At 39.5% G+C, this 12,330-nt stretch overlaps 1 protein-coding gene across 3 annotated transcripts; it reads left to right on the top strand.

Annotated features, from left to right (window-relative positions):
- Positions 1–571: 571 nt before the first annotated feature.
- p4ha1b (prolyl 4-hydroxylase, alpha polypeptide I b) lies at positions 572–12,313 on the top strand. 3 transcript variants are annotated; one of them, XM_033326363.1, is made up of 16 exons: positions 572–878; positions 4,062–4,144; positions 4,361–4,457; positions 4,636–4,787; positions 5,084–5,221; positions 5,361–5,600; positions 6,137–6,354; positions 6,456–6,632; positions 6,914–6,984; positions 7,759–7,824; positions 9,641–9,740; positions 9,953–10,006; positions 10,101–10,166; positions 10,418–10,486; positions 10,602–10,698; positions 10,894–12,313. In XM_033326363.1, the coding sequence occupies exons 1-16, from the start codon at positions 865–867 to the stop codon at positions 10,962–10,964; spliced, it is 1,713 nt and encodes a 570-aa protein (XP_033182254.1). In that variant the 5' UTR covers positions 572–864; the 3' UTR covers positions 10,965–12,313. The 3 variants fall into 3 exon arrangements, with proteins under 3 accessions (XP_033182254.1, XP_026211900.1, XP_026211899.1); XM_026356115.2 differs by lacking the exon at positions 6,914–6,984 and having other exon boundaries at positions 7,754–7,824; XM_026356114.2 differs by lacking the exon at positions 7,759–7,824 and having other exon boundaries at positions 573–878.
- The last annotated feature ends 17 nt before the right edge of the window (positions 12,314–12,330 follow it).

Raw genomic sequence — 12,330 nt, 5'->3', positions numbered from 1 at the left:
CAGTTTACCACAGACATACAGTATACTGGATGATGTGTTTACATAGTGCATGCCACTGAGATTTAGCTGTTGAGATTTGCTCCATGTGGAAATGTTTGCTGTCACCTTAACAGTTTGCTGTCTCCCTCTTACACACACACACACACACACACACACACACACACACACACACACACACACACACACACACACACACACACCCTTAGCTCCACCCTGTTGAACTCAGTAGCAGCTGCAGGAATTTCCTCCCTCCAGTCACCCTTTTTGGTTGGAGGGGGGGGGACAGTTTCTGGAATGTGGGAGAAAAAGAGTAAAGATTGTAAATGTAAATTGTTAATAGTTTGTTTGGCTGAGTTCAGCACACAAATCACCAGCTTGTGTTAAACTGTCCTCACTTCTGCTTCAGCTTAATAAACTATGCTGCACATAGAGGGGTTTCTATCAGGTAGATGGTGATAGTCCATCTTGAGCTATAGAGAAGAGGAAAGTACATTTTAAACACGTGGCAAAAGGCGAGGTTGACGTTTTTTTATTAACATTAAAACCCAAAATACCCACCAGCACTCACCCGTAGCTGTCTGATCGTGGGTGAAGACACCTCCCCAAAGCAATTTACGAAGGACACCCCCTAAAATCTGTAGTAGCAGGAGGAGAAACTGTACGCATGTGACTGCCTGCACGTAGCATTCAGGCTCAGACTTTTAGAAAGCCAGCCGTAACCACCAGATGGCCACCAGTACCCCGGAACATCACAGATAGGACGAGACACCGGACTGTTTTCATCCTCTGACCCACAGAACAGTCGCTTGACTTGAGGCATCCGAGGACCCAACGGCCGGGGACACACTTCTGCTAGCTAGCAGGATGCTCTCGTTTAGGTGAGTATCGATTCATTAATCAGATAAAATGACAAACTCACACCGGTGTAAGAACTCTGTAGCATTTCCCACTTGTTGTCACGTCCATGCAGCAGGTATGGGTTGTATTTAATGTATTTACAGACGCTGCTAACTTGTATTTCTTCACTAAAGTTTGGTTTGCTAACGTTAGCGAGCTGAAAACTAGCTAACTGTATCAGACTCTGTGATGGTCCACGAAACAGCAACTGATGGGACACAGTTGGGGACAGTAATAAGGGGTAAAACCAGCAAACTTTAGTAAATCTAATTTGTAATGAACGAAAAAAGAAAGCCAGTTCTGGAGTTTGCCCGTGATACGCTAACTTAGCGTTAATGTTATGGCAGTCCAATGCACCGCAGCGTGGGATGCTGCTCCACTTTGACTGCATGCATTCATTTCACAGCATATAGATTTTAACATTTCAGCACTGACAATCACATAGTAATAATAATATAATAGTAACAGTAATAATCTAATAATCATTAGGAACTAGAGTCATTGCTGCAAAGCCCGAGTACCGCTAAACAAACAACTGTGGGTCCCGCACAGAAATGCAAAGCACCACTAGTTTCAGTCAGTTGTTGGAGGATTTCTGCAGGTAAAAAGCTTTCAGTCAGCCTCCATTGGGATCCGAGCCGTGCTCACATGAGTTTCCCCTGTGGGGAGGGGCGAAGACGTGGCAGTCTTCTCCTCCATCCACATCCTGTGTTACCCGACGCCACATCTTCACTCCCCGCAAGACTTGGGAGGGTGGAGGACACGGTCAAGGCAGTGTGCAGAGAAAAGCTTGTTAAAATACAAAGAAAGGAATGAGAGCACAAGTGTGCAAAAGTGGAGTGACTGTCAACAGTTAGTCCATAACTCATAGTTTACAATAATATCTGTCATCTAATTATAGTAAGGATTTTCATTACACCCACTGGAGGCTAAATCTTCCTACATTTATTGTGAATCCTCTTAAATTACATGACTGTTGGGTTATTTTTCATAGCTTATGTCTTTTCCCTGCATTTCTTCTGGTATTTATTATTTTGCAGTCTTTGCAGAACAGATTAAAAATACCACTTCATGCATCAACAGCAGCGTGTTGCGTTACATTATTTTAAAAGCAGTGTTCAATAAGAAGAAACTTCATGCCTTCCCTCCTTTGTTGTAAAGTTTAAAATCTTTGCTAGAGGCAGGAAAACAGTCAGTAAAATTGAAATCAGTGTAATTCAGTGGATATCACAACGTCTCTCTTGGTGTAAGGTTTTCAGAGGTTCTTACCATCTTTTTTTTTTGTATAAAATCAGTGCAATATAAACTCTTTCCCCACTAACATGCAGCTGTGAGGTAAAAACAGAAGTGTCTTTCCACCTTCCGGGCAAGTTATATGCAAAATAGATTTCTATAACTTCTTTAAACAAATGGGGCATCTGGTATTGGATTCTCAATGTGTCACGTACAAACATGTATGCACGCAGCCACTTTCACTACCTCTTTCACTCATGCGTGGTAGGACACATGGATTGAATCAAAATTATAATTGTTATTCTTAAGGCTTTAATGTTAACATTACACTTTTACAACACTATAACAAGATAGGCACAGTAGCTGTTTCCCTGTCATTACAATAATTACAGTTTTTATCCTGAAAATCTGAGTGGCTTAGGCATATTTATGGTATTTTGGACTGCATGGCACCACACATTTTAGGGACACTAGTAGCATGCAGGGTTAATGGTAAGTAGTTGTTTTATATTTAAATGAACTGGTCAAACTCAATTTATTTAATGAGTTTTAACACATTTTTCTCTCTGCTGCTGCTCCAGATTGAAATCCTATACGAAAGTAAAGCAAAGTAAGAACCTGCCTGAGCCTGTTGGCTGCCTCCAGTGAAAGGAATTATAAATCTGCGTGCATGGTTCAATCATGAACCATTACTCTTGTTGATGTCATAACACTGTAATGTTTAAAATGTTTATGACATCTTTTGATTATATGAGACAGTCCAGGATATTTTAGAAATGAAACCTGCCCTTATTTCCCATAGTTCCTTTTATCTCTAATAGAAAATGTGTCTGCTGTCTTTATGTTTGACCCAAAATAGTCTTGGTTCTCAGACAATACAACATTCTAGTCTCTAAAAAGGTGTAGCTTTGAAGCCGTAAGGGAAGAGCTGTGGTCTTTGTTGTGTTGTATTCAAACTGTGACCCATCAATTCACCCAGGGGTCATTGTTTACTACTGTTTTGGGCATTGGTAACAAACCTGATATTCCCACTTGGTTATGAAGAGAGAGATAATAGGTATTCTGCATTATTTCAGAACATGGAAACAGAGAATTTTTGATCCTGTGAGAAGAGTTAATTTACGCCAGTTTCCTCTAAGTCTTAACTACTTCCTTTGTCAGTTGCATACTGTAGAAAGCAATTTTGGAGGTGGAGCCAAGTACAGGAATGACTCATTACCTTGCATGATACAACATTTTAATAAATGAGCCAGTGTTGTTCTTTTGTCCTTTATGTCTGTCTGGGTAGGAAGATCAAAGTGCCACTTCACACAGGCCAAACCCAGTAGTATTCATGGTTGTGCCAACTCTAAAGCCAAACCGGACACAGTCACTGCAGCCACAGACTTATATTTGGCTTTGTGTGGTGGTTAGAAGGCTGCACTTCTGAAAGGATTAAGGATATTTTCTTGTGTTTATAGTTAAAGCCTTAGATAACTCTTTTCACTTTTCTTTTTGTTTCATCTAAATATGCAGTGTATTGTCTTTTTTGTCTCAGTGTTTCCTGAATTGGTCAGTTCACCCAAATCATACAAAAACACATTTACCACTTTTTCCTTAGAATATTCAACCACGCAGATAGTTTTGGTTTTTATTTGATAACTTTTTGAGAAACTACAACTGAGATTTCTGCTCACCCAACAACATTGTCATTATTTCCAGAAAGAATCTCTCAGTTCTCTGGAAATCCTCAGATTATGCTGCCAATAGTCACTGTGGAGGTTTAGAATAACAGAGGAAACAGTATTTTAGTAGAACAGAGAATCTTTGATGAAAGCCACAGTCCAGAAAGGACCTCCTAACATCTGTCTTAGTATTGATAAAGATTAGTTAAACAGTAAATAAATGTGATAATTTATAGCTACTTTATTTCTGTTAATCTTGTTTTTTAGGATGGAGCTACCGTGTTTGTGTTTGCTGTTGCTGAGCTGCCTGCAATCACTCTCAGCCCACAATGACTTCTTCACCTCCATAGGTAAAACCATCAATGAGCATATGTTATTTATGTCATCAATAATTTGTCCTTCAGCTCACTTCAGTCGTTATTTACCATAAATCTCCATGTTCTACTACAGATAATATAATATTACATCTTGACGTGCTCTTAATAAGATTAGTGATGCTCTGTGTAATTTATCTTATCTGTAAGTTGTTTCGGTTTTGTAAGGTGTTTGTGATTTGAATTCCTCAGGCCAGATGACAGATCTGTTATACACAGAAAAAGACCTTGTCACTTCTCTAAAAGACTACATCAAAGCTGAGGAAAACAAACTAGAACAGATCAAACAGTGAGTATGTGCACATAGTTACACACATGGTTCAATAGTCATACATGCAAACGTGAATATAAAATAGAATAGTTCCGCCAAAACTGACCTGTATGACACACAATACCTAATATTAAAACCTGTTAATTTGTTATTGCATGTGAATTTCACCTAACTCTGTATTACCGGTTTGTAATAGGTGGGCTGATAAGTTGGATTCGTTGACACTCACAGCCACACAGGACCCCGAGGGCTTTTTGGGGCACCCTGTCAATGCCTTCAAACTGATGAAGAGACTCAACACAGAATGGGGGAACCTGGAGAGTCTTGTACTTCGGGACACTACTGATGGTATGGATAAAGACAACCTGGTTTAAATAATAACTCAGAAAAAGAATAATGCTGATTCTGTCTGGATTGTTGGGCCAGATGTTACATTTATTTTTTTGCAAAAGGCTAACGCAAATGACCTTTACTAACTCCTGGAAAGCTGTGTAGTCAATAATTTAATTAGGGTATCTTACTCAAAATCAATGTCACAGCAAGCGGTATTGCTGACCATTAGTTGAGAGTATTTTGTCCACTTGTCTGGTGTGTATGCCACACAGAATCATTCTACTACATCTTACTGTTGTTTCCTCTCTTAGGATTTATTTCTAACCTGACCATCCAGAGACAGTACTTCCCCACAGATGAGGACCAGACTGGGGCTGCTAAAGCTCTCCTCCGATTACAAGACACTTACAGACTGGATGCAAACACCATCTCTACAGGAAATCTCCCTGGTAAGAGCTTTAAAAAGCCCATCATTGTGCACCACGTCTCCCTCGCTAAAGTTTGAATCTCTACAGAGATTTCTTTGTGTCATTAAACTGATGGTAATTAGCGGACCATATGGATGCATTTGTTTACTCTGCTTTCTAGGAGTGAAACACAAGAGTCATATGACAGTGGAGGACTGTTACGAGCTAGGAAAAATTGCCTACACTGATGTTGACTACTACCACACAGAGCTGTGGATGGCTCAGGCCCTGAAACAGCTTGATGAGGGAGAGGAGTCCACTTTAGATAAGGTGACAGTGCTTGACTACCTCAGCTACGCTATCTACCAGCAGGGGGATTTAGAGCGAGCCCTGGAGTACACTAAGAGGCTCCTTGAACTGGGTGAGTGCCTCCTTGCTATACCATACTATATGATGTGATGTGAAACCTATATTGGTAGCTATGTCCTGTAATGTAAAATAAATATTTTGTTATTTTGAAGATGGTGAATATGGTTATGGTAAAAATGTCCTTTAGATAGATGAGGGATTTCAGTTTTTGTCCAGACTTGCGTAGATAAATTTAACCAAACACAAAGATATTTATTAAGAAAATCATGATCTATCATCTAAATTATTGGAATTAAATTGGTCTAAACCCAGATTTATTTCCCACATTTAGTCGCATTTGCTCTTGATTATTACATAATTTCAAAACAATATTCATTTGAAGCAGTGACCTTGTCACTCTCCTACTTAAAGAGCTCCTGAATTAATGTGTTGTGCTTGTACATCATGTTTCCCAGAACTAAGTAAGGTCACGCTGAATAAATGACATACATTGTAATTATGTCATGTTGGAAGCTCGGTTAATTTGATTGCAGCCATTAGTCATTTGTAATCATCCCTTCCATTGTCTCGCACATTGTCTTGTTTCAGACCCAGAACACCAACGTGCCAATGGCAACCTGAAATACTTTCAATTTCAGTTAGAGAAGCAGAAAAAGGCTGAGGAGGATGAAACTGGAACTCAGAAAGAGCGAGGGAAGAGAGAAACTACTGAAAAGAAGAAGAAGAAACCCAAAAGTGTCTCCGGTCACCAGATCCCAGAGAGGAAGAAGTACGAGATGCTTTGTCGTGGCGAGGGAATCAAGTTGGTGAGGAAGACAAAGAGAAACACAAAAAACAATTCTAACTTACAAAATGAACCTCAGTTTCACCTCTTTTGTTTTGGTGTTTTGTCTTTTTTCCTAATCAGACCCCCCGAAGGCAGAGCCGGCTGTTCTGTCGTTACTATAACAACAATCGCAACCCCAGGCTTTTGCTGGCACCTATCAAACAGCAAGATGAGTGGGATCGCCCATACATTGTCCGCTACCTAGACATTATCTCCGACAAAGAAATCGAGAGGATCAAGCACTTGGCAAAGCCCAGAGTACGTTATTCTCTGAAGTTTTCTGTGCTCTCATGTTGTCGTATATTTGTACATAATGCATTTCGAAAGCTTTAGAAGTAATTAAGTGACTGTCGTTGACCATTAGAAATTCTTAGGATGTTTTAGTTTTTGTTCTGTGGTTTAGTGTGTTGAGCGATGGGAGGTCACAGCTGTGAGGCTGGTAGATGTGATGCTGCTAGTCAGGCAAACACACAGGCACACACTTCTGTGTACGTGTGTGTGCGTCTATGTTTGGGTAAATCATGTCCCTGGCTTCACAGCTACGCAGGGCCACCATCTCCAACCCCATCACAGGAGTGCTGGAGACTGCTTCATACCGGATCAGCAAAAGGTAAGGCAGAGCCAGGATCTGCCCAGAACAGAGGATATAGGAGAGAGTTGAGAGGGAGAAAGTGAGATTTTCTCAGAAGTTTCCCTCAGTCACTCATTCCATTCCTCCTCTGTATTCACGTCTGTCCACCTCTCCACCCTTCCAAAGCTTAAAGACTCTTGAGCTGATGCACAGGGTCAAACCGAGCATGTTCAGAGATTTATACTACATAGAAACATTTGTAGTCTACTTTTTTATAAACCCAATTAAAATACACTAAAATATATGAAGAGGAAGTGAAAGAACACATTCTTATAACTAATGGGTATTTAATTCTTTAGGAGAATTAGGGGAACGTCTGAATGATGTTGTGTTTTGACAATCTGATTACTCTGAATACATTTCTGCTCAGGAGTCTGTTACAGAAAAGTAACACAAATACGACAGAGGAGGTCAAATGTGTTACTTTTTTACTAGCTAATATTAACATAGCTGCTTTTTGTGACACAGGTGTATCAGAGGCAGTCACTATCCCCTACTATTCACTTAATTTATTTCCTAGAGGTAATTAGTTTTTTAGGATTGCCTCATGGAACACTTACTTGGCCGTTCTTAAGAATAACACTGACAACTAGTGACCCAATCTGCCTCTCTCTTTCTCTCTCTGTTTCCTTCTCTTACTTTCCGCTTGTCCGTCTCTGTGTATCAAATTCCACCATCCTTTTCTCCTTCTTTGTTTTTTCTTTTTTCTCTCAATCCGTGTGTCCTTGTGCTCCGGGAACTGCTCTAGTTAAGGCGAGCCACGGTGCATGACCCCCAAACTGGGAAACTTACCACAGCCCAATACAGAGTCTCCAAGAGGTAAGGGGTCACAGGCTACCAGGAGGGTCACAGCTTCCCTTCCCCTCCTCCTCATCTAACTCATCTTTATTTCTGTGCCCTGTGTCTGAAAGGCTCATTCAGCCCCGCAGAAAGAAAACTGGAAACACTTGACTACATCAAACTAACACTAGAGGAGGTTTTAATTTGGTTTAAGTGAAAACGTAAAGGATAAAGCTGATAAATTGCAAATTGCATGAAAAAGGCCAAATCCAAAAATGAATTGATCCTACTTACAAATGTTGTATTTGCTTTGTGCCTAGACCTACTTGTACCCAACAACATCAAGTGGATATTAAATATTATTATTATTATAATAATATTATTAATTTACTTCTAAGAAATTATTTGGGCTTAGAATTAGAAACTTTCCCACAGAAAGTCTTGAGAGTCTGACTGATAAATTGTCAGTTTTGGCCTTTTAAATGAGATTTGCTGAAATGCTGGAATGACATCAGTCTTGTCCTTTAAACAGGTTTCTGTAAGAGCACAAGTCTGATGGGAAACCCAGTTTAAACCAGGCTAAACATTCCTCTGTTGTTTTTTGGTGTAGCTGAAATAATCTTTCCTCTTACACCAGGCATATTCATGGAACTGCACAGTTGTGACAGGCTTTTTTTTCTTTCCCCTAGCAGTGTCTCCAGGGTTGTTTATAATCCATAGCACTGAAACTCTATTCCCCATTGTGCTTTCCAGGAATAAATGTGTATCTCATTCTCATATGAGCTCATTACAGCTGCTGCAGTTCTACTATGCTTCTTCAATTTCCATATCAGCAGTAAACTTCCATGCCCTGAATCTGGGACATTTTCATACAGTACACACAGATAGAGTAGATGTAAACTGTCATGAAAGTGTCCCTTTGTAGTTATTAAATATTTTATAGACACATTTCTCATTGTTTAGTTTTTGTCCACCGCTAAAAATAGAAACCCACCAAAACCCCCAAATTTCTTTGGTTTTACTGTTGCTCGTAATTAATGTTTGGGCGTGTGCATGTGGGTGTAACAGTGAGGTGCTTCTCGTGCTAGACGGCACGTATTCCTAAATTCAGTGAACATTTAGTGATAGGGAGAACAGATGGATTAACTCAGAAGAGTTTGACTTCTTTAAACTGGCCGCAGGGCGCTAAAGAAAATAATCTGTTGGCTAACACATTTGTGTAACTCATCAAAACAAAGTTAAAGTGACTCATCTCACTGTCTCTTTTACACACAGATCAGATCTGCAGACATTCTTATTCTTCTGGAAAGAGACAAAATCATCTCAGATGTTGTTGGCTTTGAAAAACTCCCCTAAATTTGAGAGTGTCTTGGAAGTTGGAACTGATTCTGTCTTTGTCTCATGTAAAGATCTTTGAATCTGGAGAATTCTACTTTGTAGCGCTTAGAATCTAATTGAAACGTTACCGTGGTCTGCTAGTCCTTTTATTAGCCCACTTCTCATTAAGGACAGATAGTGTAAAGAAATCTTTAAGAATATTTTTCTGGAGTCTTCCACTAGACTCCTATGTCGACCCCCTATGAAATGTCCACACAGTAACCCTGTACCCTGAGCTGATTGGAGATTCTGAATGGCCATGTACCTATTTTTCATTTTCTTCATTTCACCACTTCTCTTTTCTACCATCTTTATAAAACACAACTGTATTTTCTGTAAATTTTCAGCATGACGTGTTTCAGTGACCTATTCTTGATGTAACCTTTACTGCCATCTAGTGGACATACATGTGCATCACTGACACACCTTGAAGCATGTTGTTCTTTCTAAATTGTTCTGCTTCCCTCCTGTATTCTAGTGCTTGGCTCACTGGCTATGATGACCCCATGATTGAAACGATCAACCAGAGAATTGAAGATCTCACAGGACTGGAAATGGACACAGCAGAAGAGCTACAGGTAAAGACTTCATTAGTTGAAGGTTGTGGACATTGAACCCAAACAAGTTGAATCCTTATTTGATTTTGATTAGATTTTTACAAAGCAAAACCTTAGTGAATCAACATATGCATATTATGGCTGTAAAAATAAATTCTAAACTTCTCATGAGTATTCATGGCCATCAGGAAGAATGTTAATATGTGTCTGTTTTTCATTACTGATCTCTGTAGGTTGCAAATTATGGTGTTGGAGGTCAATATGAACCTCACTTTGACTTTGGAAGGGTAAGAGCTGTTATGATTCACAAAGATAATTTGTGTATAAAAACAGTATTGTATTCCAATAAGACATGAATCCAAATGTTTGTTTTTTTTACAGAAAGATGAGCCAGATGCCTTTAAAGAGCTGGGCACAGGGAACCGCATAGCAACTTGGCTCTTCTATGTGAGTAAAGTCTTGCCAAAGCCACCTGAGACTTCATCTTTACAGTTCTTTACACACAGATGTTGTGTGGACCAACAAAATCATTATTGCTTTATATTCCAGTTAATATCCCAAATGTTTTCAGAAATACTGAATATCTTATTATGAGCTGTGTGTGTATCTCTCACCAATGAAAAGAAGTCTGATACTTACCAATGAAAAACAGATTCAACACAACGAACCTGAACTTTGCCTTTCTGTCTTTGTTCTAGATGAGTGATGTAGCAGCGGGTGGAGCCACAGTATTTCCAGATGTCGGCGCTGCAGTTTGGCCCCAGAAGGTAACTGCTCATGCTACACTACTTATTGACAGGAATTAATATAGGAGACTCAGGCTGACTCTGTAATTTTTGAGGACTAAGTTGCATTATGTGTGTATGTGTGTGTCTCTTCCAGGGCACTGCAGTGTTCTGGTACAATCTGTTTGCCAGTGGGGAGGGAGACTACAGCACGCGACATGCAGCTTGTCCAGTGTTGGTTGGCAACAAGTGGGGTGAGTTTCTTTTTCTCTAGTTACCTATAAACTATCAATAAAACCATGTTTAAATATCTGTTATGAAGCTCATTTTAAACCTGATGTCATAACCAAGAACCTGACATGGTTTTGAGTTTTTAAGAAAAGTCCCAAATAACTACAAGAGCTTGATTAATTTTGTCGACAATAACTTGTTTTCTTTCTGCCTTTTAGTATCAAATAAATGGATCCATGAACGAGGCCAAGAGTGGCGGCGACCTTGTGGCCTAAATGAAACTGAATGATGAAAAAAAGAAAACCTCGTCGTTACCCCCTGTCCCTCTCTCCCATTCTTTATGAATCACACTAAACCAAAGAACACTGCTGCAGATCACAGATGATACATACAGATATGTGGGGTCTGAAAGGCTCACTCCCTCTGTACACACACTACTTTTTTTAACCAGCTGTTAATGCTTAGAACCCAGAATTTGTTTGGGTTAATGTCTGGCCCCTGGTCAGTATTGGCAGATAATTTGTTCTGAAAGTAGTTGGCTGGTTTGAAGAAACACTCCATGTGCCCTTTTTATTCCCATGTGTCTTTCTTTGCACTCTGTATGAACTCCAGCTCTGAGGTGAGGTTATTCTTTAGTAGTGACTGAAGAGACCAGTTCACATTTTCAAGAGGCCAGTCTGATTCATTGCATTCCTTTCATTTCTTTAACAGAGCACTCAGTTCTGTGGTTTTTGAGACAGTTAAAGTTGTTTTTACAGTTTTAACTGACATTAACCGCAGAGCTGTAAACTATTTCTTTCTAAACTCCATGCATCCCTGTCAAAACTTTCTTAAACAGTCTTATTACTGAGAGTTGACATTGCATGTGACTTTACAAAGGACTGGTATACAGTGGCTTGACTGATTTTATTTTGTTCTTTTCTGTATTTACATGTGGTAGCAATGTCAGCTTCCAATAACAGCACTGAAAACAAAAGGGATGAAAGGACAGCATAAGAAAATGGTCAGACCACAGTCCAAAGTAATGTTTTTTGGGAGGAAAGATTACAAACATTGTGTAACATATCAGAATAGATTAAAGTTGCATTGCAAATCTCCATCTATGCAGTACAGCATCATGCACCTTGTTGGTTTGCCTCAAAGGCTTCGTGTTTCTAACTCACTTTAAAGGTCATACTATGACATAATGTTGCATTTCTTGCACTTGAACAGATGATGTACAGAAATGCATGGGCTCACTTGGGTCTGCTTACCGTGGACACAGTTAAACACATTTGATATGTTGGGTAGGCTTTAGTGTTACATTCACAACTTACATTTGGCATTTGGTCATACAGCTTGTTCCACTGTTGGATGGGGGTTTAAATGACTATAAGCTGTTATTGGATTAGCAACAGAGGAAAAATGAAACATAACCCTTTGGATATGAAAGAGTGGACTTCATTACAGAATTGTGCCATAAAAAACTTTTTAACATTGATCGATTCTGATGGTGACCAGTACTTTTCAGTCTCTGAATAAAGGCGTGTGGGTTTTTAAGAAAGACATTTTATTTATATGTCCCATTTTGTGTTCTGAAAGTCTGAAATTGTTGTTTTGTTTTCTACAATAAAGACTGGTTTAATGATCTGACGTCAATCAAGTGTCCTCCTGCA

Source organism: Anabas testudineus, chromosome 15 (genome assembly GCF_900324465.2).
Source record: "Anabas testudineus chromosome 15, fAnaTes1.2, whole genome shotgun sequence".
In the NCBI taxonomy this organism is placed as follows: domain Eukaryota; kingdom Metazoa; phylum Chordata; class Actinopteri; order Anabantiformes; family Anabantidae; genus Anabas; species Anabas testudineus.
The sequence above is the reverse complement of the archived record's forward strand: the minus strand, read 5'-3'. Positions and strand labels throughout refer to the sequence as shown.

Bases quoted from the DNA above. Each gene is read 5' to 3' on its own strand.
- p4ha1b (XM_033326363.1), top strand. The intron at 5,222-5,360 runs GTAAGAGCTTTA...TCTGCTTTCTAG, and splicing joins CTCTACAGGAAATCTCCCTG to GAGTGAAACACAAGAGTCAT. The intron at 10,487-10,601 runs GTAACTGCTCAT...TGTCTCTTCCAG, and splicing joins CTGCAGTTTGGCCCCAGAAG to GGCACTGCAGTGTTCTGGTA.